Genomic DNA, 24,923 nt, shown 5'->3' on the forward strand with positions numbered 1-24,923 from the left:
CCTTTTCACAAAGACCACATCCACACAGAAGTTAGTTCCTTTCACTCCTGGGTGTGCTGTGTACTTTTTTTTTAGATCAGAGAAACACTTTTGCCTTTAGCCAGTGCTTTTTTTTTTTTTTTTCAGCATCTTCCCGAACAATAAAAGTTTGCAAAAACTATGACAAAGGAATTGCCAAAAGGCTGTGGGCCAAAGCCAGACAGTCTGCCTTTGCCAATACTCGTTAATACATATAAGTCACCATTAAGGTAGGCTATAAAAAGTAGGTTGGGTAGGATGCAATGTATTTAAAAAGGACATGTGGGTTTAAGTTTTACATGTCCTGGTACTGGAAAAACTCCTAAATTCGTTTTTCACTTCTGTAAAGCCGGTCTTTCCCATTGGATAATATTAAGTTGCCGTATTACATTTAATAAGTGCTACTGTTTGGAAGTAGGTAGAAATGTCATGTTTAGACTTTAATTTTAATTTAAATTCCTCTTTAATGATAACGTTGGATTTTAAGTCTCAGTTCTGAAAATGCCACTTTTACAAAGCGGGCATTTTTTTGTTCTAACCTGTTGTGCCTTTTGCCAGGTGTCCTCGTTTACATGACTGTGAATGGCTCTCCTGTTGGGCTTTGTGTATTCCTCCCTTACAGTGAGAAAAAAGAGGACTAGATGTTATCAGGATGGGCCATCTTGCCATGATGGCTGGGTGTGGAGTTGTTCCCTGCCCCGCCTACACTTCATAGGGCTTCCCTCCAGCACACACAAAGGTCTCAGATACTAGTCTTTTGTCACTGCAGACTTCTTGGAGCTTGGGAAGGGACGAATTTGCCAGAACCAGAGGTGGGGGTAGCAATCCCCTCCTTCGCTGACACCAAGTATAAATATTGGATTGTCAGGGTACTTCTTAAGTACACTCTGGGGAATTATGGAAGACTTCAGACCCCGAGAGGTCTGCCCTGCTGCTTCCAGAAGACTGCCCTCCTGCTTGAAGAAGAATTGGACTATTTCCTTGATCCCAGGACCACCAGAAGTGACTCCAAGGGCTAGTTGGCTTGCCTCATGTGAATGACCTGCAGGAACAATACAATCTCCTGAGACCTTGAACCCTGCACCTGGCCTCTGCTGCAGTCTAGACCCTTGGAAGTGGTGTTAGAGGTGTTTCTTCTGCCTAACCCTAAAACATTTGACTTGGAAAAATTTTGACCAAAAATGACCTAGGGAAAGTACAGAAGACATACCTGCCAGATGATCCACCCAAGGTGCATTGCCAGACAGCCTGACTGTGTTAGCTCCTGCTATGCTATTTTCTTCTCTGCAGCAAGAAATACTGTTCAGCTGGACCTTTCAGCAACTGCATGGAGCCACATGTAGCCCTCTTTAGCTACAGTCTTCAGCTTCTTTGCACTGAAGTTTTTGACTTTCAAAAGGTTGCCTAAGTCCGAAGGTAAAAAACATTTTCACCGGTCTCAACGGCGACGGGCTCCCCATCGATGACTATGATCTCCACTGCTTGGAAATCCAGCTTTTCCTGCTCGGAGCCTTTTCCCAACGTTGTCACCGGCTTTACCAAGACTTCGTCCAGCATATCCCCATGGACAACGACTCCTGGGACACAGCCTGCCACTTTGCCCCACTGAACTCTTACCTTCTCCTTGAGTTTTCTTCAAGAACATTTCTAAGTCTGAAGGTAAGCAGAGACTGGGCCTCATCAACTCCTGGTACCCCACCCATGCTTGAGCACTGTTGGCCTTAACCTTTCACTTTGCTCTGTTCTTACGTGACCAGCTTCTCATGTTTGGCACTTTGATCTTTTAGGTTCTTGATTTCACTAACATTTTTAGACCTGCATTGCTCCAGTTCCACGGATTGGATCTAATTCACTTTGGTGTCAGCTTATTTATTAAAATGTTCTCTATTTTTTAAAATTTGTTTGAGACATTTCTTCTGTTGTGGTTTCACTTTATTAGGGTTTGTGTGCTGCATAAATACTTTACACAGTGCCTCTAAGCTAAGCCTGACTACTTTTGTGTCACACTACCAGAGGGTTAATCACAGGATAATTAAGTGACTTATGTGGTTTACTCTGATAAGGATTGTAGTTGTTGCTTGGTAGGGGTTTCACCCCCTTCAGCCAGTAAAACTGTTTCCTAAAATTAGAACAGACTTTTGTGTAAATGTAGATTTAAAAAAAAAAAATTTTTAACCTCACTCCCTAACTTTTCCAAGTAATGACTACTTTTCTTTATAATCAAAGGATATGAGTCTTATGAAAATCAGTTCTGGACAGGAAAGGTTTGTTTACATGCAAATGCGGTTCTGCTGTATTAGTATTTGTTGTAGATTCCCAGTACACACGTTCTAAATTGGTGAGAATACATTTGGTACACTTTGTACCCTAGAATCTGAATATGGCCTTTGGTACCAGAGCTAAAGTACCAACAACTCGTTGGCTAAAGCTGGAAAAGCTGGAATAATGTAGATTGTTTTCTGTTCACTGCTGTTTTATGGCATACTGAAAACGTAGTTACAGGTAAGTCATATTTTTTAATTTTATTTGACATTCAGTGTCACTAATTAACCAACCATTAAGACTTGCATTTGCTTAGCCACCAAAGGGGTAACCAGAAATTGGACACAGTTTTCTTCTTGAGCAAAGATGTTTAAAAGCCATTTGATTAGAGTGCACAAGGTATAACTTGTTCAAATAAACTGCACCAGTACAGATTTGCGCAAAAATGTAAAATCTACTTCTCCTAGTGCCTGGTGAGAAGGTGTCTGCTCAATATTGATGTGAGCATAATAATTGTGATCTGAACAGCATTGCCTGCATTCACAAAATACATGGTCATCCTGGAGTATGTGTAACTGCTTTTCCATAGGTGAGGCCTGAGAGGCAGCAACAAGATAAGAACGGGGTGTGGTGTTGACGTAATAAACTGGGTTTATTATGGCTCAGTTTCCAGTGTCTCAAACTTGCTTGCCTAAACCAACCATGTTAGTTTCTTAGAATCCAAAGATGTTAGGATTGTAGGTTGACTGGGGAAATAGATATGAACCACAGGTTGCTCAGACGTAGATTTAATTGGCAAATTCCTAGTGTAAGTACTGCTTAAGTACTGCTGTTATCCTTTAAACTTGGTGCAGAACCTGGGGACCAGCAATCTGGCAACATCAAAGTGTCTGGATTATTAGTACTGGGTACTCAAGCTCAATGCAATCAGTGATCCCATTACTACTTTCTACAATCTGTTGTGATGACCAATTCCCGAAAGAGCAGAGGCATGTCCTTACACATGGATAGAAGATTAAGGCCCTCATTATGACATTGGCGGTAAGTGCCGCTTACCGCCATGCTGACTGCCGCCAACATACCGCGACCCGTATTATGACCCACACATAGAAATCCACCACTATACAGACACACACACAAGTTCGCCAGCCCAAAGGTCAGTGATAAACTGGCAGTAGCAAAACCCACACCAATACACCAACAGAACTACACCCACAGCATTATGACCCACGAATCACTGCAGCGGACATTCAATCACGGTAAACCATTGGCGGTACATACCGCCTCCCTCAAAATTCACACAATCTAACAAAACAATATCACATTGGACAATTCAAACTACACACACCTGACACACATACACACCCACTATAAAACACACACCCACATTACCCACAACCCTTTACGACTCCAAAAAATTCACAGCAGAGAGAGAGAGCCACACCAAGAGCACCCACAGAACCAGAGCCACAGAACACCATCACCCATACACCATCCAAGCACCTCACAGCACACACCCCAACACATCACCCCACAGACCCTCACACACACACCACACACACTACACCCATGGCACCACAAAGACACCCCAGATTCTCTGAGGAGGAGCTAAGGGTCATGGTGGAGGAAATCATCCGGGTAGAGCCACAGCTAATCAGATCACAGGTGCAGCAAACATTCATTGCAAAGAAGATGGAGCTATGGCGAAGAATCGTGGACAGGGTCAGTGCCGTGGGACAGCACCCAAGAACAAGGGATGACATCAGAAAGAGGTGGAACGACCTACGGGGGAAGGTGCGTTCCGTGGTTGCAAGACACCAGATAGCTGTACAGAGGACTGGCGGTGGACCCCCACCTCCTCCCCCACAACTAACAACATAGGAGGAGCAAGTCTTGGCGATCATGCATCCTGAGGGCCTGGCAGGAGTAGCAGGAGGACTTGACTGTGGTAAGTCAAACCTTTACTACTTTCACCCCTCTACCTGCATGCCATCACAAACTCCCACCCTCACCCCCATCATTCCACCACCTCCCATATACCCCGCCATCACAACCTACTCATCCCAATACCAAGCCCTGCATGCAACACCAATGTATGGACTCCCATCACAGGCCTGCATGGACAACCATCACCACTACATGTACACTAGAGACAATCACTTAGCCAACCAAATAACAACTCACACAAGGCAAAGCTGCCATGGTAATAACAACCAAAGAGGGCAACATACCCATGCACAAGATGTCACACGCAGAAACAATAACACTGCATTTACATCCCCACAGGACCCCCACACAACGTCACCGGAGAGGAGGTGCCAGCAACATCCAGTCCCCCCGCAGAAGAGGCCCACAGTGATGATAGCAGCTCTGCACGCCTGAATTTGGATGACCAACCTGGCCCATCAGGGATCTCTATAGTCAGTTACCCAGGCACAGTCCCATACTACCACAGAGCCTCCCCCCATCAGGAAACATCAGCACAACACCCACCCAGCGGGCCCATACCACTGTCCACAGGACACGTGGGTCAGCATTGTGTCCACCGTCATGGATCCAGGCAACCCCACAAACCCAAGACGGTCAGTGGCAGTGGGCACACGGTTCAGGGGACAGAGGCACAGGACAACAGGGAAGATGACGGGACTGCTGTGCGACAGGGGGAGGTCAGGCCCAGGGAACCGACTCCACGAGGCACTCACCAACATCCTGGGAGCATACCACCATTCCCAGGAGACCATGGGCCAGAGACCGGCCAAGTTGCAGGAGACCCAGCGGCTGCAGGAGGGACAGTACCTGGGGATCAGGGAGGACCTGAGGGACATTAACACCACCCTGGTCACCATTGCAGGGGTGCTGACAGACATGGCCAACACCATGAGGGAGGCAGTGGCACACTAACGGGCCCCTGACACTAGCCACACTGATGAACAGCCCTCCACCTCCGCTGACGCCAGTGGACAGGGGGCCCTGCCACAGGAACAACAGGCCACCAGCACCCCAACCCCTTGCAGAAGGAGAACCACCCTGCAAACGGTCCCTGCGATCCAGGCAGAAGCCAGAGAACACTGCGAAGACCCCCACCAGGAAATAAGACTCTCCTGATTGTCACCCTGGTGTCCCACTCTGTCACCCAGTCAACCTTGAACTGCCATTTGTCCACTTCCCATGCCCCATTGGACAATGCACCTATGATACCAATAGGCTGGACTCTATCCTGGACTTTCCTTCACCATCACCCAAGCCCATTGCACATCCTCGTTTACTTCTCAGCACTGAAATAAAGACCCTTGGAAAAATACGTATGGAGTATGTCAAATGATTTAAGGATGTAGTTGTTTAACAATCTGTAGACATTGCAAATAGACTGTACAGTTATGTATACATAGGTATGACCGGTAATGTGGTGACGGTACGCATCGCCGTGGACATGACCACCATTTTCTATCCGTTCACTCACTTGCTACCTGACCTTCAACAGGAAAGGACCTACACTGCAAGTGCTGCTGTGACCTGTGTCTGGAAGCGACCATGGCCCTAGCATCTGGGGAAAGGGCCCCAGCCTTCACTTCGGAGGAGTTGGAGACTAGTGGATGGGGTCCTACCCCAGTACCATTCACTTTATGGTCCTCCACACCAACAGGTGAGTACACTGTGAGCACGATGCATGAGGCATGAATGCATGGAGTGCTGTGTGTGTAAGCCTCGTGTGGGGGGGCGGTGGCTGAGGGGTCCTGGGCAGATTGCTGCATGCATGGTGGTCAATGTATGTGCGTAAGGGGATGGGAGGGATATGGTGGGCCATGAGTGTAACAGGCCGGACGGTATGGCTGATACCTTTTTCTATGTATCTTTCTCTGCAGGTCAGCTCTCATCAGAAAAAGGGTATTTGGCGTGCCATCGCCAAGGACGTGCAGACCCTGGGGGTCTACGGCAGGCGGAGCACCCACCGCTGGGCAAGGAAGACGGCAGAGGCCCACCTGGGGATGGTCTCCCAACGTGGAAGGGGTGCCCGTTGAACCCTGACCCCCTGATGTTCCGCATACTGGCGGTGGCCTATAAGGAGTTTGATGGGCACCTGAAGGCATCACAGCAGCCACAAGAGGGTGAGTACAGTTTCCAGTTCAGCAAATTGCGCCTAGTGGGGTGTTATCTGGGTGGGGGATGTGGGCCAGTGGGTGCTCCTAGGCCAGGAGGAACATGGCAGGGTAGGTTCCATGTTGGGCCGGGTCTGATGCACTCAAGCCCCAAACATGCTAGTGGGCATCTACTACTGGGCAGGGTCCTGTGGGTTTCAGGTGTGCTGCTATTGGCATTAGGCATTATACTCCAGGGCCTGGTGACAAGCATTGTAACTGGTAGTGCATGACCTAGTGCATAGGGCTGTCCCCATTTGTGTTGTGTACACCAACGGTGGTGGTGTTGCTGGCATTGACCAAGTGTATCCTCTGTCTACCCCCCCCCCCTCTTTTTTTGTTTTGTCACCCTGTCCTTGTGTGCATTAGCATCATCTGGCGGAGGAGCAGAGGCACCGGCTATGGAGGGAGCTGCATCCCACATGGCCCATGAGGCCGAATCCACCGACGGTGAGGGCACCAGTGGGACGGAGGGCCAGGGGAGCACCACGCCGGAGACTGGAGGGGACAGTTCGGACAGTGACACCTCCTCCGATGGAAGCTCCCTGGTGGTGGCGGACACCTCTGTGGCCACCCCAACTACAGGTCCAGCCGCCACCCCTGTACCAGCACCGCCCTCCCAGCAGCCCTTCAGCCTGTTCCCATGCCCGCTCACACAGGGGGGTGGGCATCTCCTTCGCCCCAGGCACCTCAGGCCCTGCCCAGTCAGCCCTGCTGCCCTCAGTGAGGAGTCTGTTGACCTCCTGGGATCCATCTCTGTTGGGCAGTCAACCATAGTGAATGCCATCCAGGGTCTGGCAGGGCATTTGCAACAAACAAATGCATTCCTGGAGGGCATTCATTCTGGCGTGTCGGCCCAACATAGATCATTTCAGGCTCTGGCATCCTCCCTGATGGCAGCCATTGTTCCGGTCTCTAGCCTCCCCCCTCCAACTTCCTCTACCCAGTACCATTCCCAGCCTATCCCAAGCACACCATCAGACCAGCATGCACCCAAAACAACACAGGAGTGGCTCAGGCAAACACAAGCACCACACTTCATCCCACAGGCACTCGCACAAGCACCATCCATATGCAGACACACCAACATCCACTGCCTCCACTGTGTCCACCTCCTACACCTGCGTCCACCTCCTACACCTGCACCCAAACCCCAAACTCACTAGACACCTCCTACCACCACTCACTCTTCCTCCACTCACAAACCTTCACCCTCTTCCAGCCCCAGTGTCCCTAAAAAGTTTTTCAACGCCACCCTTGACCTATTCCCTGCCCCCCTCATACCCTTGTCACTTTGGGCCAGGGTGGTCATGACCACGGCTGGCACCTCAGCCACCCAGTCCACGGCCACTTGTGTTTCTGCATCTACTGCAGTTGTGAGAGGGTGCAAGGAGACACCCGTCAGCACAGCCAGTGTGCCTGCATCAGCTGACAAGGGCAAAAAGGGACCACCAGCTGGCAAAGCCAAAAAGGGAGCACCAGCTGACAAAGGCAAGGAGACACCACCAGCTGGCAAAGACAAGGAGGCACCACCAGCTGGCAAAGGCAGGAAGGGGCCACCAGCTGCCAAGGGCAAGAAGGGACCACCAGCTGCCAAGGGCAATGATAAAGGCACAGATGCCGCATGTCTTAAGATATGGGAGAGAAATCTGCTACTAAGTCTCTTTCAGACAACCCAATGTTATTTTAGTAAGCTAATCAGCTGTCTGGCTGCTCCATGCTCACATGCCTGTGAGGTATATATGTGCTTTAATGGGGCACGAACACTACAGAACAGAAACTGCTGATGTCAGAACTAAATTGGTAGTCTTGGTAGTCTGTAGGCATTTATGATTCAAATTATTGAACATTAAGCTGGAGACAAAGGCAAAATGTTATCAAGTTCTCTTTTCATTGACAGAACCTTTTGGATGATTTGTGTAAAAATGTTCAGCAACAGCACTCGCAAACCCTGTTCGCTGAGTGTCCTGCAAGCAGCACCACCAAGACTACCTTCTCTCCTCTAGCTGTTGAAGGCCTTCCAGTATTTCAAAGCTGTCTTTCTTTTGATCTAAGCCTCTTGCAAACCTTGATGCACACTAACTACCACTCAAAAAGGGGACTTCATAGAAGAGAAGAAGCCTCATTCCTGTGTCACAGCAGTGGACAAGGAGTACCAGTGACTTACCCATGAACCCATTGTCTCAGGAGGTCCCCTCATGTTTTGCAGTGTGGATATAGATGCCCTCCTTGCAGTACAATTGCTGAATCCCGATAACCATTGATGCATGGATCCTCTCTGGTGATGAATGACCACAGTCAGCCACTCAATGTAGGATAACTTTGCTTTTATTGGCATCCCATAAACCTCTGAAGGAGGTCAGGAAGCTGCTGCTTTTGAGAGTATTGGTGCCAGTCTAAATCCCAGAAGGTGGGCAGGTATATTAAACCCACCCCTACCTTGTCCAGAAAAACAGCAGCGTATTCTCCCATTTTAGATCACTGAGTTCTAAATCAGCGCACCCCCTTTAGCTCATGATGCTAGCATTGTCTCGGGTACTTTATTTTATATAGGCTTCATGCAAGTAGAAAGATATTAACTCCATTTTATGCTGGGGAAAAATTATCAGTACAAGGCATTGGCATTTGGCCTGAGTGCCTTCCCCCATGTTTGTAACATGATCCTGACTCTTTTGGCTCCCTTTCTGGAGGAGGTGAGGGCTCACTGCTATCCCTACTGTAGTTGTTGGCTCATCAAAGCGACATCAGGGGTGAAAGCTGTTTCATCCTTTCTCCTCGACACTGTACAATCTTAAGTTCTAAGTGATCTAACCCAAATCATCCTTGCTTCTCTGGGGCAATATTGAGTTCATTGTGGCCATTCTGGACTCTGGCCTGGCAAAGCTCTTTACTCTTCCAGGCAGGGTAACACTCATCAGCCAGACAGTGGATTACTTCCTGTACAACTGGATCATAGTTCCAGAAGCTTTACGACTACTGGCATCATCCTGTCTTTGGTATCCCATGCAAGCTTCCCTGTAACTTTACCTGGCAAAACATTGAGAACTGGTGTTCGACCATACTCCTCACATTCAATCTATGTATGGTCACAACGTTTTGATTGTGAGCTCTTGCTTCATACCTTTTATTTTGATGCCCTTATTGTCTGCCCCAATCAAAACCAGCAATTCGGTCACAACCAACACTTCAGAGTATGTGTTGAGTGAGGCTCGCTGTAGGGAATTGTCCACCAGGGCAGGATTCAGCAGAAAAGGAGAATCAAGGGATGGAGAGTACCTCACAGGTGAAGATTTAAGGAAGCTCTGAAACAGCGGTGCAGCTAGAAAGGATATAGAGTTTGGAATATTAATCAATGGAAGATGAGGCTGAATAGGAGGAGAACTCTACAGGTCAAAAGCAGAGCCAGGCCAATCAAAGATTCAGGATGATGGAACCTGGCACTTCTGGGGCAGCATAATACCACACACTTAACTTGGTTTTATGATTCCAGCAGGTGCTCTGTTCATTCATCGTATTGGTTCGGGCACCTTCGCTGTTTTCCCTCTCTGGGGATTATTTTTCTGTTACAAGATTCTCCTAATATTTTTCTGTAAAGTTGTGCTTTCCTGTGAGAAGTATAATTCAACATCTGCTGCGCCTTCCACCTGGCTTCCACTCTGGCATGCTGATGCTCCCGAGCTTGAGGTGGTTTTCCAGGTACACCTCAGGGTTGTTAACTGATCTGCTCAAAGGCGCATCCGAATACTCTCTGCTTGAAGACCAATAGAGATGATGGTCTCTTTAACCAATGCACAAGGCCTGTGACTCCAGAAAGACAAGCTGAGTACCCTGTATCTTCTTCTCTTGCCTTTCTCCAGACCACCTTAATCCCATGGGGTACATTGTGTTGACCGTTAAGATGTGGTGCCCAGTTTATTGGTGTCTTCAGAGAGGTGGATTGGAGAATTATCATCGGAACTCCTGCTGCCACATTCCCCCACTGCTTACGAGCTAACACAGGATTAAACAAGCATAAACATATTGTAACTAAAGGCAATATTTCTAGCGTAGCAAGGCTTGTTTCCACTATTGAGTTCCATGATGATCACCCACACAGATAATAGCACTGTCCTCTTCTTTGTAGGGAAGTAAGAGGACACCCACTCTCCACATGCTTGCTATATGGAAGTAGACCTTTGGAAATGGGCTTTACTTAACAGTATACTCCAGTAAGACTCCCACATTGCAGAGATTGATAACACCAGAATAGACAACCTGAGTAGATATTTCCAGTCTCCAAGCATGTTTTCAGGAACTACTTGATCCCATCTCACCTGAACACAAAGCATGATTTGTTTATATCGTGATTGGACCGGGTGATGGATCGCTAAGGGATGATGGGCTGAATTGATCATTCACATATACCTTCTGTCTGACTTAGGCCTTTAATTCAATTCCATTGATCTCAAGAGTCCGGCAGGCGATCATGGACAGCCTTGGGTGTTGTCATCCTACTCACTCCTGCGTGGCCTTGCTATCTCAGTTTTCTGACCTGCTCAGTCTACATCAGAGAGCCCACCACTCCTTCCATAAGAGAAGAAGCCTCCTATTTATGCAGTGCTGCACCCCCTCTGTACCATAGCTCAGCTTGAGTGCACAATATGTGAGGAGTTAGTCTTTGCACATATAGGCCTCTGCACATAGTACATGGACATCATGTAAGTTGAAAGGAAGCCGTTTACCTCAGTTCAGTGCAATAAGAATTGACTGAGATTCTGCTATTTTACACTAACCGAGACAATCAATCCTTTAACCTGCTCAGTGAATGATGTCATGTCTATTTTTCTGTCATGTAACATAAAAAAGTTCTGAAGAGGCAACCTATAATACACTTTGCTATCATGTCTGCCCAAACAGGCCTAAGGAGTCCATGGCCAGTGAAACCATTAAAATACATCTGATGTGCCTGATCTATCTGTTTCTCCCTAATCAGGTGCCTATTGGTCTCTTGAAATCTAAACCAGGTTGTAACCAGGCTGGTGCGTAAACTCCTTAAGCCATTTGCCTTGTGGGACCTGCAACTTCTTTTGTGAAAGTCAACTTTTTGTGGGTCCTAAAATCAACCAGATGCATAATTGAGCAACAGTACCATGCACCTAACACCGGCTCATGGAATTTAACTGGGGTATGATGGTCCTGAGGACTCGCCCCACCTTTATTTCATTGATTATGTTTGAATACAGTTTGAGCAGTGAGATGATGCTTTGTCCATTGGTTCCACATTTGCATGCCTGTCCAGCTCAGGAGAGCCTTAGCAGTTTTACAGTGCCAGAACCAGAGACCTGCGTTCTACAGGCAAATTTTTTGCTACTTTTCTGAGTCAATGATCCTGGCTGAACAGCTTTTTCAACCACCATTGCTAGATGGATAATGCCGTATGTCACCCACTGTTACACTCAACATGAAGCCCAACCTCCATCCGTTGTCCTGTTAACTCCACTGGGACAACGGTAGCAATGGAGGTGTTTTTAGTCATGTATTTATCACATATACCGGCTGGGTTAAGTGTGCATTTTGCAGACATAAAGCTCTTGCTGCTTCATCCCAGAGCCAATCTGTGGATGGCCAGAAAGGTTTGCCCAGCTCAGTCCAGATGTAAGCTGTCCAGTGATGCATTCACGTCTTGCTCTAGTTCTCATATATGTATTTTACCCACAGCGTTTCCAATTTCGTGCCTCGTTGGCAGGATACACAAGAAACTAAAATGAAAAGCGCCAACAGACAAAAAGCAATTGAGTCAACATAAAGTACATTTAATTGCTCTAGCTCCTACATGCCCAACGGCCAAGCCCCTACACATTCCTTATTTAGGCATAAGGATACTTTCCAGTGTGTGTTGTCACCATGTTTGCAGTCCAATCTTGTTTTTAACCAATATCACCACATGCTCAAAAGTATTGGATCCCATAAGTCCTATACATGTATCTTGGTAACTTGATTAGCTTCCTTCACACGGCATATATCAGCCACATGACCTAGAGAAGAGATATATAAAAATTCAGATTGCATGTTTTAATCGTCTTGAAGATATTTTGTTACTGTACACTTATTAGATTAAGCGTTTATCATCGTCCTTTGTTGCAAGTAGTAAATTAGTCAAAGACATTTAGGTGTCTGTGAAAGACTACATGTTGCCTCAGTTTACGTAAGGTAAAAAAACATGTGAAATAGCCTGGGACTACTTGAACAACTTTTTTAGTGTTGTTGAACTGCTTTCAAACCAGTCACCCTAGTTATTTTCTTGCAGGTGTGGCATTAAAAGCTACTCAAATTTGAAAATAAGAATGCATTCAGTGTAAAGCATTCTCAGGTGTTTAGACCAAGGAAAAGGTTACTACATTCATGAAGGAATATCACATTTTAAAATGTTTGTGTCTAAGCAGGCACGTTTTGTTAACATTGACTTTCATGTTTTCAGGAGCATTGGAAGACTCGCATAATTCTTTATCATCATGTGTGCCCATGCTAAGTAGCAGGATAAGCCAGGATTTAAGTGAGTCCTCTTTCAGCTGTCTGAAAGGAGCCCTGGATGTTCCAAGGCAGTACAGAAGGACCAATAAGGTTAGTGGGTGGAACAAACCTACAGCATATTGTTCTCCTTTAATTTAAAAAAAATGCAATTGTTGCGATCAATGAGATAAAAACCAATTTAAAACTATTGAATATGAAACACAAAGTCAGTATGTCATTGTTTATTTTCGTAATGAAAAAATATTCTCTGGATAGGGTCCTGGGTTACTTGCATTTACCAGAGCAGAACATAGCTCCTTACTTTGTGCTTTTTAACATTTTTATTTGACTTTATGATCCAAGGTGATGTTTGGTGAATGTGGGTCAGTGATAGCCTGAGGTATCTCACTCAAAGGCCATTGGTGGCAATGTCAGTTTACATCGTTCTGCTGTTATTGAAGGATCTCTGCAGGCTTGTATATTTCTGATGTGGGTATATAATTTTATAGGGTAGAGTTTTTTTTGTTGCTGCTATTGAATCTTTCCTTTCCTTTATATTTTTATCTTTGACTAGGAGTGACTAATGCAGCTCCAGTTTGGGGCGGGTAGTAAATAGAACGTTTGCTGTGCTTCCCTTACTTTTGAGTCACTTACTATTTCTGATTTCTTTATCCAGCTCTTTCTAATTGTGGATATTACACAGAAAGTGTTCTTCCTCTTTAACTGAATAGCATGAATATTGTCTGCTGGATTAAAACTAAATAGGTAGACCTGTGCATCCTTCTTGCAAGTAGTGCTCTGTTTTCCCCTACAAAAAGAACAGATGATGGACGGAATGCTGAACAATGTCAAACATTCACCCCTAGCCACAGCCCTGGGCCTAAATCTATAGTTTGTTTTGCCCACCATGCCACCCCGTTTAGACCTAACCAAATGCAAATCAGTCTTGACCCATGGGAACAGTCCAGCCCGAACTGCCAGGCCAGGTTCTTCTAGACAGGAAACAAGCACCCTGGGATGGGTTTTGGGGTAACGCCCCTTCATCAGCCAGGCTAGCTTGAAAACAGTGGCACAGTGAGCCTGTGACCAACGTTTGGGCATACTTGGCACACTTAGGGTGACAAATGCAAAAAACAGATGATGGACGGAATTCTGAACAATGTCAAACATTCTCTCCCAATCACGGATCTGGGCCTAAAAACATAGTTTTTTTGCCAACTATGCCACCCAGGTTTGGCCATATGCTCATCAGTCTTGACCCTGCTCCCCATGGCAACAGTCCAGCCCAAACTGCCAGGTCAGGTCCTCCCTGGATGGGAAGCAAGAATCCTGGGACCTGTTTTGGGGAATCACCCCTGATTAGCCAGGCTAGCTTGAATCCAGTGGCACAGTGAGCCCTGGACCCACGTCTCGGAACAGCCAGCGCACTTAGGGCGACAAAAGCAAAAAGAACAGATGATGGATGGAATGCTGAACAATGTCAAACATTAACCCCCAATCACAAATCTTGGCCTAAACACATTGTTTTTTTGCTCTCCACAACATTCCAGTTTGGACCGACCCACCCATATGCACATCAGTCTTGACCCTGCTCCCTTAGGGAACAGTCCAACAAGAATTGCCAGGCCAGGTCCTCCCTGGACCAGAAAAAAAGCATCCTGGCCCGTAGGGCCTTTTGTATGAAACATCTTTGCAGCCGCAGCCAGCCCGATTTCCAAAACTGGACCGTTTGTGAAGGCAAAAACGCTTTTCCTGATGCACAAACACCCAAACTGCAATTCACCAGAATCACAGTTTGGGTGTAGAAATAGCTATTTGGTAGGGGCGTGTTTAAGGCGTCCCTTCCAATTAGCAATTCCCTATGTCATGCAGCATGGTTTTGCGACTGAAATGCAGTTGCAAAACCTTGATAATTTATCACCAACTAAAAGTTGGTGGTAATGCGTTAGCACAGTGGTTCCCAACCTGTGGTCCGGGGACCCCTGGGGTCCGCGACTAATTAGAAAATTAATATTAACATATTAGGTCCCCAGCCTTCAGTAATGACTCAGTGGGGGTGGGGGGAGCGGTCCCTGGATTCCAAATATGATTCAGTGGGGGTCCCCGGGTGCCAGTAATGAAAAAGTGGGGGTCCACAGAAGTCAAAAGGTTGGGAACCACTGCGTTAGCAAATTGGAAGGGGTCCCCATGGGACCGCTTACCTATTGTTAATGTTGTTGTTTTCTTCTTAAATCCTGCATCTCGTTGTTCTTTAACCCCTTCACTGCCAGGCCTTTTCTCCTTCAGGTGCCAGCACTTTTTTTGGCTATTTGGAGCAGTTTGCTCTTAGGCCCTCATAACTTTTTGTCCACATAAGCTGCCCACGCCAAATTAGCGTCCTTTTTTCCAATATCATAGGGATTCTAGAGGTACCCAGAGTTTGTGGGTTCCCCTGAAGGAGACAAAGAAATTTGCCAAAATACAGCTACATTTTTTAAAAATGGGGAAAAAAGGGCTGCAGAAGAAAGCTTGTGTTTTTTTCCCTGAAAATGGCATCAACAAAGGGTTTGCAGTGCTAAAATCACCATCTTCCCCCTCTTTCAGGAACAGGCCGCACTTGAATCAGAAAACCACATTTTCCAACACAATTTTGGCATTTTACTGGGTCATACACCATTTTTACTATTTTTTGTGCTTTTAGCCTCCTTCCAGTTAGTGACAGAAATGGGTTTGAAACCAATGCTGTATCCCGGACAGCTAAACACTTCTGAAAAGTAGACAAAATTCTGAATTCAGAAAGAGGTAATTTGTGTAGATCCTCCAAGGTTTTCCTACAGAAAATAACAGCTGAATAAAAAAAGAAATGTGAAATTGAGGCGAAAAAAACAACCATTTCTCTCCACGTTTTACTCTGTAACGTTTTCCTGCCATGTCAGATTTTCAAAAGCAATATACTGTTACACCTGCTGGACTCTTCTGGTTGCAGGGATATATAGGGTTTGTAGGTTCATCAAGAACCCTAGGTACCCAGAGCCAATAAATGAGGTGCACCTTGCAACAGGTTTTCATTGTATACCGGGTATACAGCAATTTATTTGGTAAAATATAAAGAGTCGAAAATAAGTATCAAGGAAACCTTTGTATTTCCAAGATGGGCAATAGATAAGATGTTGAGAAGCAGTGGTTATTTGCACATCTCTGAATTCCGGGGTCCCCATACCTGCATGTGAATTACAGGACATTTCTCAAACAGACGTCTTTTTTACACACTGTCAAACATTTGGACGGAAAAAAAATAGAGAAAGACAAGGGGCAATAACACGTGTTTTTCTATTCTGTGTTCCCCCAAGTCTGCCGATAAAAATGGTACCTCACTTGCGTGGGTAGGCCTAATGCCCGTGACAGGAAACGCAACATGGACACATCACATTTTTAAATTGAAATCTGATGTGTTTTTTGGAAAGTGCCTAGCTGTGGATTTTGGCCTGTAGCTCAGCCGGCACCTAGGGAAACCTACCAAACCTCTGCATTTTTTTAAACTAGACACCCAGGGGAATTCAGAGTGGGGTGACTTGTGGGGCTCTCGCCAGGTTCTGTTACCCAGAATCCTTTGCAAACCTCACCTTTCTGTGATGGAATGTTCTGGAATCTGAGGGGAGCCACAAACTTCCTTCTACCCAGCATTCTCCCAGGTCTCCCAATAAAAATGGTACCTCACTTGTGTGTGTAGGCCTAATGCCCACGACAGGAAATGCCCCAAAACACAACATGGACACATCAAGATGATCTATTTCAAAACTACCTGTTTTTGCAAAGGGGGAGGGGAGGGGAGGGGGGCCTGCGTTTTTGGTCCCAGTTGCGGCAGTCATCTAGAGAAACCTACCAAGCCGAGACGTTTTTGAAAACTAGACACCCGGAGAAGTCCAGGGAGATGTGGCTTGCGTAGATCCCCCAACATTTTCTTACCCATACTCCCTGCAAACCTCAAAGATCCCTGGCACTAAGTGGATTCTGCCCCCATTGGGGGCCGATGGGCCTAAAATAATCGGCCTATCTGCCCCCAAGGGGGGCAGAACTGCCCAAAACTGCTTTGCCCCTTTGGGGGTGACCCTTACCCAATGGGCCTCCCCCCACACACAAAAAACAGTCCCTGGTGTTCCAGTGGCATCTGCCCCCAAGGGGGGCAGAAACGGCGATAAACATTATGTCCCCTTAGGGGAGCGACCTTTGCGTAAGGGGGCACTCCCCAACACATAAAACATTTTTAAAAAAAAATATTAAATAAAAAACCCTGTTGTCTGGTGGGCATTGCTTCAGTCGAGCAGCAGGAATGCTGAAAGAGAAAAAGACATTGAGAGAAAGGAAAACCCTTTCCTTTCCCCTGATGCCTCTTTTAGAGGAATCTTCCCCCCCACCTGGCCAGAGCAGAAACTCACCTCCTTTTCCCTCGATGCGCTGGAAGGAAATGGCTTCCAGCACGTCCCGCACTGATGATGTCAGCGCGTGATTCGGGGGGGGCAGGCGTGGAAGGGGACGTGATTTCCCTTCCATCCCTGCAAATGGGAGGAGGGTAGGAAGCTCTTGGGGGGAGCGCTAGCACTTCCCCCGAGGGCCCAGTGCAGAACATAACGGTTAGATCCTGGGCAACTGGGCGGTCCCGCCCAGGACGTAACCGTTACATCCCAGGCACCCAAGGGGTTAAGGAAATGGGCTGTGTTTAAAAACAAATAGATTGCTTTATTTAAAATAAATCCAGACATGATGGTCTGTTTACCCCAGTATGCCACCTTTCCTGTGATCAATCAATCAATCAATCACATTTATAAAGCGCGCTACTCACCCATAAGGGTCTCAAGGCGCTGGGGGGGAGGGGGTCAGTGCTCGAAGAGCCAGGTCTTGAGCTGCCTTCTGAAGGGGAGGTGTTCGGGTATGGCGCGAAGGTGACTGGGCAGGGAGTTCCAGGTCTTCGCTGCCAGAAAAGAGAAGGATTTTCCTCCGGCGGTGGTTTTGCGGATGCGGGGAACGGCTGCCAAGGCCTGACCGGTGGAGCGCAGAGTGCGCGGAGGAGTGTAGAAGGAGACGCGGGAGTTGATGTGTTTGGGTCCGAGGTTGTAGAGGGCTTTGTGTGCGTGGGTGAGGAGTCTGAAGGTGATCCTCTTGTTGACCGGGAGCCAATGGAGTTTTCTCAGGTGTCCGGAGATGTGGTGGTGGCGAGGTATGTCCAGGATGAGTCGTGCTGCGGCGTTCTGGATCCGTTGAAGTTTCCTCTGCAGCTTGGTGGTGATGCCGGCGTACAGAGTGTTCCCGTAGTCCAGGCGGCTGGTGACGAGGGCGTGGGTGACGGTCTTCCTGGTGTCGATGGGGATCCAGCGGAAGATCTTGCGGAGCATGCGGAGGGTGTTGAAGCACGCTGAGGTCACCGAGTTGACCTGTCTGGTCATCGAGAGGGAGGAGTCCAGGATGAAGCCGAGGTTGCGTGCGTGGTTGGTCGGTTGGGGAGTGCTGCCTAGGGCGGGGGGCCACCAGGAGTCGTCCCATGCGGAGGGGGTAGGGCCGAGGATGAGGACCTCCGTTTTATCTGTGTTCAGTTTCAGTCGGCTGTCTGTCATCCAGGTCGCTACTTCCTTCATGCCGTCGTGCAGTCTGGTCCTTGCTGATGTGGGGTTGTTGGTGAGGGATAAGATGAGCTGGGTGTCGTCGGCGTAGGATATGATGTCGAGTCCGTGTTTGCGTGCGATGTTTGCCAGGGGGGTCATGTAGACGTTGAATAGGGTGGGGCTGAGGGAGGATCCTTGGGGTACGCCGCAGATGATCTCCGTGGCTGCGGATCTGAAGGGGGGGAGGCGGACTCTCTGGGTTCTTCCGGAGAGGAAGGAGATGACCCATTCCAGGGCCTTGCCTCTGATGCCGGCGCTGCAGAGGCGGTCTATCAGGGTGCAGTGGCAGACCGTGTCGAAGGCTGCAGAGAGATCCAGGAGAATGAGGGCCACGGTTTCACCATTGTCGGTCAGGGCTCGGATGTCGTCCGTGGCTGCGATGAGGGCGGTTTCGGTGCTGTGGTTGGCCCTGAATCCGAACTGAGTGGAGTCGAGGGAGTCGGAGGTTTCCAGGGCGGCGGTGAGTTGAGCGTTGATGATTTTCTCAATCACTTTGGCGGGGAACGGTAGGAGGGAGATAGGCCGGAAGTTTTTGAGTTCGGTGGGTTCTGCTGTAGGTTTCTTTAAGAGGGCGTTGAGTTCTGCGTGTTTCCAGCTTTCAGGGAAGGTAGCGGTGGTGAGGGAGGCGTTGATGACGTCTCGGAGGTGGGGTGCGATGATGTTGTCGGCCTTGTTGTAAATGTGGTGAGGACAGGGGTCGGAGGGTGATCCCGAGTGGATCGAGTTCATGACGCGGGTGGTTTCCTCGGTGGTGGTAGGGTTCCAGGCGAGGATGGTGGAGATGTCGTTTGCGGCTTCCGGGGGCGGGTTCATGTTGGTGGTCGTGAAGCTGTTGTAGATGTCGGCGATCTTACGGTGGAAGAAGGTCGCGAGGGAGTCGCAGAGGTCCTGTGAAGGAGGGATGGGGTTGGTTTCTGCGTCCGGGTTGGAGAGCTCTTTGACGATGCCAAATAGTTCCTTGCTGTTGTGGGCGTTGTTGTCAAGTCTGTTCTGGTAGGCTGTTTTTCGTGCGGTGCGGAGGCGTTGGTGGTGTTGGCGGGTGGTGTCCTTGAGAGCTGTCAGGTTTTCCTCTGTCGGGTTGAGGCGCCATGTCTTCTCGCGGAGGCGGCATTCTTGATGAAAGCAATTCCTTATGGGTCGCAAATTGTGACCTATCTCATTACTATTCATGAGGTAGGTCAATTTACGACCCACTGAAAATTGTAACTATGATACAAAATGTTTCATACATAAGAAGTAGCGATTTCCAAATAGCGATTCAGATAAAATTGCTGTTCGGAAATAGTTATTCATTTTTGTGGTACATATGGCCTTTAGTTTCAAAACTTTGGTTCTTATGGTGCTGGATCACTTTTTGACACACGGCCTGGTGTGGTGGCTATGTCCTGATTATAGGGGTTGATATCCCTTTGGACAGGTTGCTTGAAGTAGGCCTTTCTCTGAGCCTTTTATTTCTAAATCTTTAGACCCTGAGGTCAAGATACCAACAGGTGAGCATTGCATTGTTACTGGTAATTTGCCAGCCCATCCTTCTGCTATATCTGCAAACAATGGAGAAGTAACAGGTCCAGGTTCTCTCCTTCCTTCACTTTGTGCATTTCTCTCTCTCCTAAAGATCAATATTGTATCAGCTGTTCCGCGCAAGAACTTTGGAAACAACTTAGAAAAGTTGGCAGGAATTCTTCCTCTGGTTGAGGTAGAGAAATTCCTTATTTGGCTATTTGAGGGATAGAATGTGATTGTACATTAACTATAGGTAAAGACATGGCAGAAATTCCATCCAGGACCATCAACTGATCTAGTTACATGAGACAGCATGCTGGATTAAGTATTTCTTGTAGAAATGTATCACTGGAACTCATGCACCTTAGCCATATAAGCTAAGAGGTAGGCAGACGTTGCACCAACTTTTTACTCTTTTGCCTAGTTTAGCAGCATAAGTGGCTTTAATTTACCCTTTAACACTGTTAGATCTTAGCTAAAACATTGTAGAAAAATTAGACATTTAATGATACTAATCTAGAATGAAGAAGCTGATGGTTTTTAACTCCTGTTGGAATTTGCCTTCTTGCAGTCTATTCCTACATTTTTGAACAGTCGTGAGATGGGTTGGCATAGCCTTCACTTGCCCAGAAAGTTGTAGTGAGACTTCAGTAGAATCTTTCTGATGGATATGTCTATCTGCAGGTTCCTCACTTTTGCAGTATTCATCATGTGCCAGACTGGATCCTGAAGATTTCATAGGCATACTCTCATGTGCCGCTAGATGGAGCCGTGCATCTCTGCATTGACTCTGTCCTACCCTGGAAGTGCCGGAGTGCATACAAGCATCACCCTTCTGTACCGACATCTGTTCCTTTTTTTTTTTGTTGCACCTTTTAACATGGATCCCGAGATCCACTATCTTGTTAGTTGGTTTGACAGTCTTCCAAATGTCCCCACCTGAAACTACAGGGTTGAAACCAAGCCATGACTGTCAAAATCAGATGTCGGTGACAGACCCTCACAAGATGTCTTTGGTGTTTGGAATCCCCGATGACTGTGTCCCCATGCACAGAAAGGTGATATGGGACTGTGAAGTGAAGCTCTGCTTTGAGATGCTACTGAATATTACGATTGTGGAAGTGTGCGCTGACGTTTTCCTATGCTGCAATATTAAAATTTGTTTATTAGAGCTTGATACCGTTCTTGATAAAGGGTTGTCAACAGAAGAGACCTGGACCTACAGCTAACTTCTGTTAAGGCAAATACCCTTTCAGACGTTCTACAACATCGACCTGCTTGCTCCGAGTCCTTACTTGTGTTCAACAAAGCCCTATCTGACAATCTTATGGGCACTTGGTCTACACCTTGCTCTTGCCCACTGGTGAAATCAGGTGGTTAGGCACCACAGATCTGCGCCTCCTGACCCTCACTTTCTTACGCACCATCCAACTCCTGAGAGTTTTTTCATCCTGGTTTCCACCAGCAAAGTGAATCCTAATTAATTTCACCACAAACCCCTTGGACAAAGAGTAATGAAGGAATGAGGCTTCAAGCATTTAGGAAACAAATGTTTGCTTTGGCCAGCCTAGCCCTGAGGTCACGCAATTCAGTATGCCTTCTAGGCCATTAGACCCATGCCCTCTGGGACACGGGCAGGGAGATCTTACTGACAGTCCCGGAGAATGATCAGGATGCATCCATATATGTGATTTAGGCCTGTCTGGATACTACCATTTGTATGGGACAAGCAGTCTGCACTAGTGTGATGCCCCTTCGCCATGTGTGGATGCGATCCACAGGCTTTTCTGGAGATTTGAAAGGCACCGTTTATGGATACACCTTTTGATAGATTTTGCCTTGGAACTCTTCAAGCAAAGTTGGGCCTCAGTGCATTTCTTTGGGCCTTTTGACCCATTGCCAGACAGTTTCTGTAGGAAAGTACCCTCTTGCCTGGCATGTTACCCCCATTTTTACATGTATGTTAATTTCTTTTTGCCTGTCTCACTGGGATCCTGCTAGCCAGGGCCCCAGTGCTCATAGTTTGTGGCCTGAATGTGTGTACCTGTGTAGTGTCTAACTGTGTCACTGAGGCTCTACTAATCAGAACCACAGTGCTTATGCTCTCTCTGCCTTTACATTTGTCACTATAGGCTAGTGACCACTTTTACCAATCTCAATTGGCACACTGGAACACCCTTATAATTCCCTAGTATATGGTATCTAGGTACCCAGGGTATTGGGGTTCCAGGAGATCCCTATGGGCTGCATTTCTTTTGCCACCCATAGACAAACCTTTACACAGGACTGCCACTGCAGCCTGAGTGAAATAACACACACAATATTTCACAGCCATTTTCAGTGCACTTAAGTAACTTATAAGTAACCTATATGTCTAACCTTCACTTGCTGAAGGTTAGGTGCAAAGTTACTAAGTGTGAGGGCACCCTTGCACCAGCAAAGGTGCCCCCACATAGTTCAGGGCCATTTCCCCGGACTTTGTGAGTGCGGGGACACCATTACAAGCGTGCACTACATATAGGTCAATACCTATATGTAGCTTCACAATGGTAACTCCGAATATGGCCATGTAACATGTCTAAGATCATGGAATTGTCCCCCCATGCCAAATCTGGTATTGGGGTGCCAATTCCAGCATCCCCGGGACTCCACTATGGACCCCGTGTGCTGCCAAACCAGCTCTCTGGGGTTTTCTCTGCAGCTACCGCTGCTGCCATCCCACAGACTGGGTTCTGCCCTCCTGGGGTCTGGGTTGCCAAAAGTAAGCATGACTGGTCGGTAATCAATTCATATAAGCCAGGCGCTCTACCTAGCTATCTTTCCAGCTCCTACGGGTTCTGTCTGAACAAGGCTTTCATGGCCTTAAGGATGGGTGACTGTGGTTTTCTGAAACACTTACCATCCTGGCGGTTAACTCCAGGGGAGCAGGTGATGTGCAGGGGTTGTGGTCATTGGAAAGAAACATTAGAATATGTGGTTTGTCTGTGCTCAGCCCTGCTTATGGAACGTAGATTTCTACTTTGGAGCGAGTGGAATGAATTGGGGTTCCGCTCCTGTTGTTAGGCCATTATTATGTCCTTGGATCCTGCGAACCCATTGCTGAATGTTCTATTGACTAAATTTATTAAAATTGCTCAGACTAAATTTAGAGGCACTGCAATCAGTGGTTAACTATGTTTGGAAATCTTACCTGCTCTTGCGACTTTTTTTGTTTTAACTAATCCGGTATACTGCTGAGTTTCAATGTTGCACCATGGGTCTTGATCATCGTTGGTAGTTCATTTAATGTTCATTTAATGCACTTCAGCACTTTAGAGCTTGAGCACCGTGGGTTTTTCCTGTTTATCATGTACTATGCAGGGCCCTAGTCTACGGCAGTCCGGTTATATTTTAATGGTAGATTTTATAATATTATTGCAGGAATGCTTTTACCGAGGTATGTCTATTTAAATTATTGATTGCTTTTTAGCATGTTATTAACGGTATTACTGTTTGTTTATCCTTTTCGTTTTAATTGTATAGGATTTTATTACCTGTACAATAAACCATACCACTCCTACAATGAAGATGGCATCTTCATTCAACTGACAGGCATAAAAAGAGGCATTTTGGTCCACTGCTTACAACCCAATAACCCCTCCCCCCCACGGCATGTCAATTACCTAGGACTCCTTCCAAAATGCAGAATTTGCAGACACAATCATTTTTTCTCCTCTTTCAAATGATGCTTAATTGCATTGCAAAAGAAAAAGTAACATAATGAGCTTTCAAAATGAGAATACTTGCTTTCCAGTTTGAAATTGGCAAAGCAAAGTTTAGTTTGCCAAAAGTCCTGAAAGTCTTCTTGTGAATCGGTCTTCTTGAAGTGGAACAAAGTACTGTTGAGCATCTCTGTGTGGCAGAGAGGAGTAAAGACTAAGGGCCAGATGTAGCAACTTTGCAAATTGCGACTTTCAATTTGCGAGTCCGAGCGACTCGCAAATTGCAACTCGCAATTTGCAATGCAGAACGGTGTCTCTATGGGGTCGCTATGGGGTCGCAAAGACCCACCTCATTAATATTAATGAGGTGAGTCATAAATTGCGGCCCCATAGCGACTATGGGCACTCACGGATATGGAGGCCTGCTGTAGTCAGCAGACCTCCATGTCCGTGACTGCTTTTAAATAAAGCTTTTTTTTTTTTTTTCAAGTGTAGCCCGTTTTCCTTAAAGGAAAACGAGCTGCACTTAAAAAAAAAAAACGAAACCTTTTGTTTCGGAATTTTTTCAGGGCAGGTAGTGGTCCCTTGGACCACTACCTGCCCTGAAAAAAATTATTTGGGATCCAGTCACAAAGGGGAAGGGGTCCCATGGGGACCCCTTCCCGTTTGCAATTCGGTTACCATCCACTTCAAGTGGATGGTAACTGCGACTCCATTTGCGACCGCGTACGCGGTCGCAAATGGAGTTGCATACCACTCCGACTCGCAAATAGGAAGGGAACACCCCTTCCTATTTGCGACTCTGAAATGCATTTTGCGAGTCGGTCCCGACTTGCAAAATGCATTTCTGCATAGCAAACTCAGGATTGCGACTCGCAAACGGCAATTTTCGCCGTTTGCGACTCGCAAACCGTTTGCTACATCTGGCCCTAAGTGGCAAGGATTCCATTCAAGATAATGCACAGGAGACCCTAGTGTGGCTCATGGGGACCAGAAAAACTGAGTCTTTGAGTAGGTTATCATCTCGCCCCCTCCTCCATTAAACTGCTCCAAGCCCTTTCATTTCTGCCCATGCATTATATGAAAAAGGCTATTTGTACCTTTACTTACAATTTTAGATTGCTACACTCAAACCCATCATCACAGTGGGCTCGCTCATAAAATATATCAAACAATGA

General features: G+C 47.0%; 1 protein-coding gene across 1 annotated transcript in view; it reads left to right on the top strand.

Annotated features, from left to right (window-relative positions):
• The window catches only part of COG2 (component of oligomeric golgi complex 2), a 231,880-nt gene that overhangs the window by 147,918 nt on the left and 59,039 nt on the right, over positions 1 to 24,923 (top strand). Inside the window, exon 15 of the mRNA XM_069234441.1 lies at positions 12,874 to 13,016. Coding sequence (XP_069090542.1) covers positions 12,874 to 13,016 — 143 coding nt within the window. The remainder of the gene's footprint in view (positions 1 to 12,873; positions 13,017 to 24,923) is intronic.

This window comes from Pleurodeles waltl, chromosome 5, assembly GCF_031143425.1.
Source record: "Pleurodeles waltl isolate 20211129_DDA chromosome 5, aPleWal1.hap1.20221129, whole genome shotgun sequence".
NCBI lineage: Eukaryota > Metazoa > Chordata > Amphibia > Caudata > Salamandridae > Pleurodeles > Pleurodeles waltl.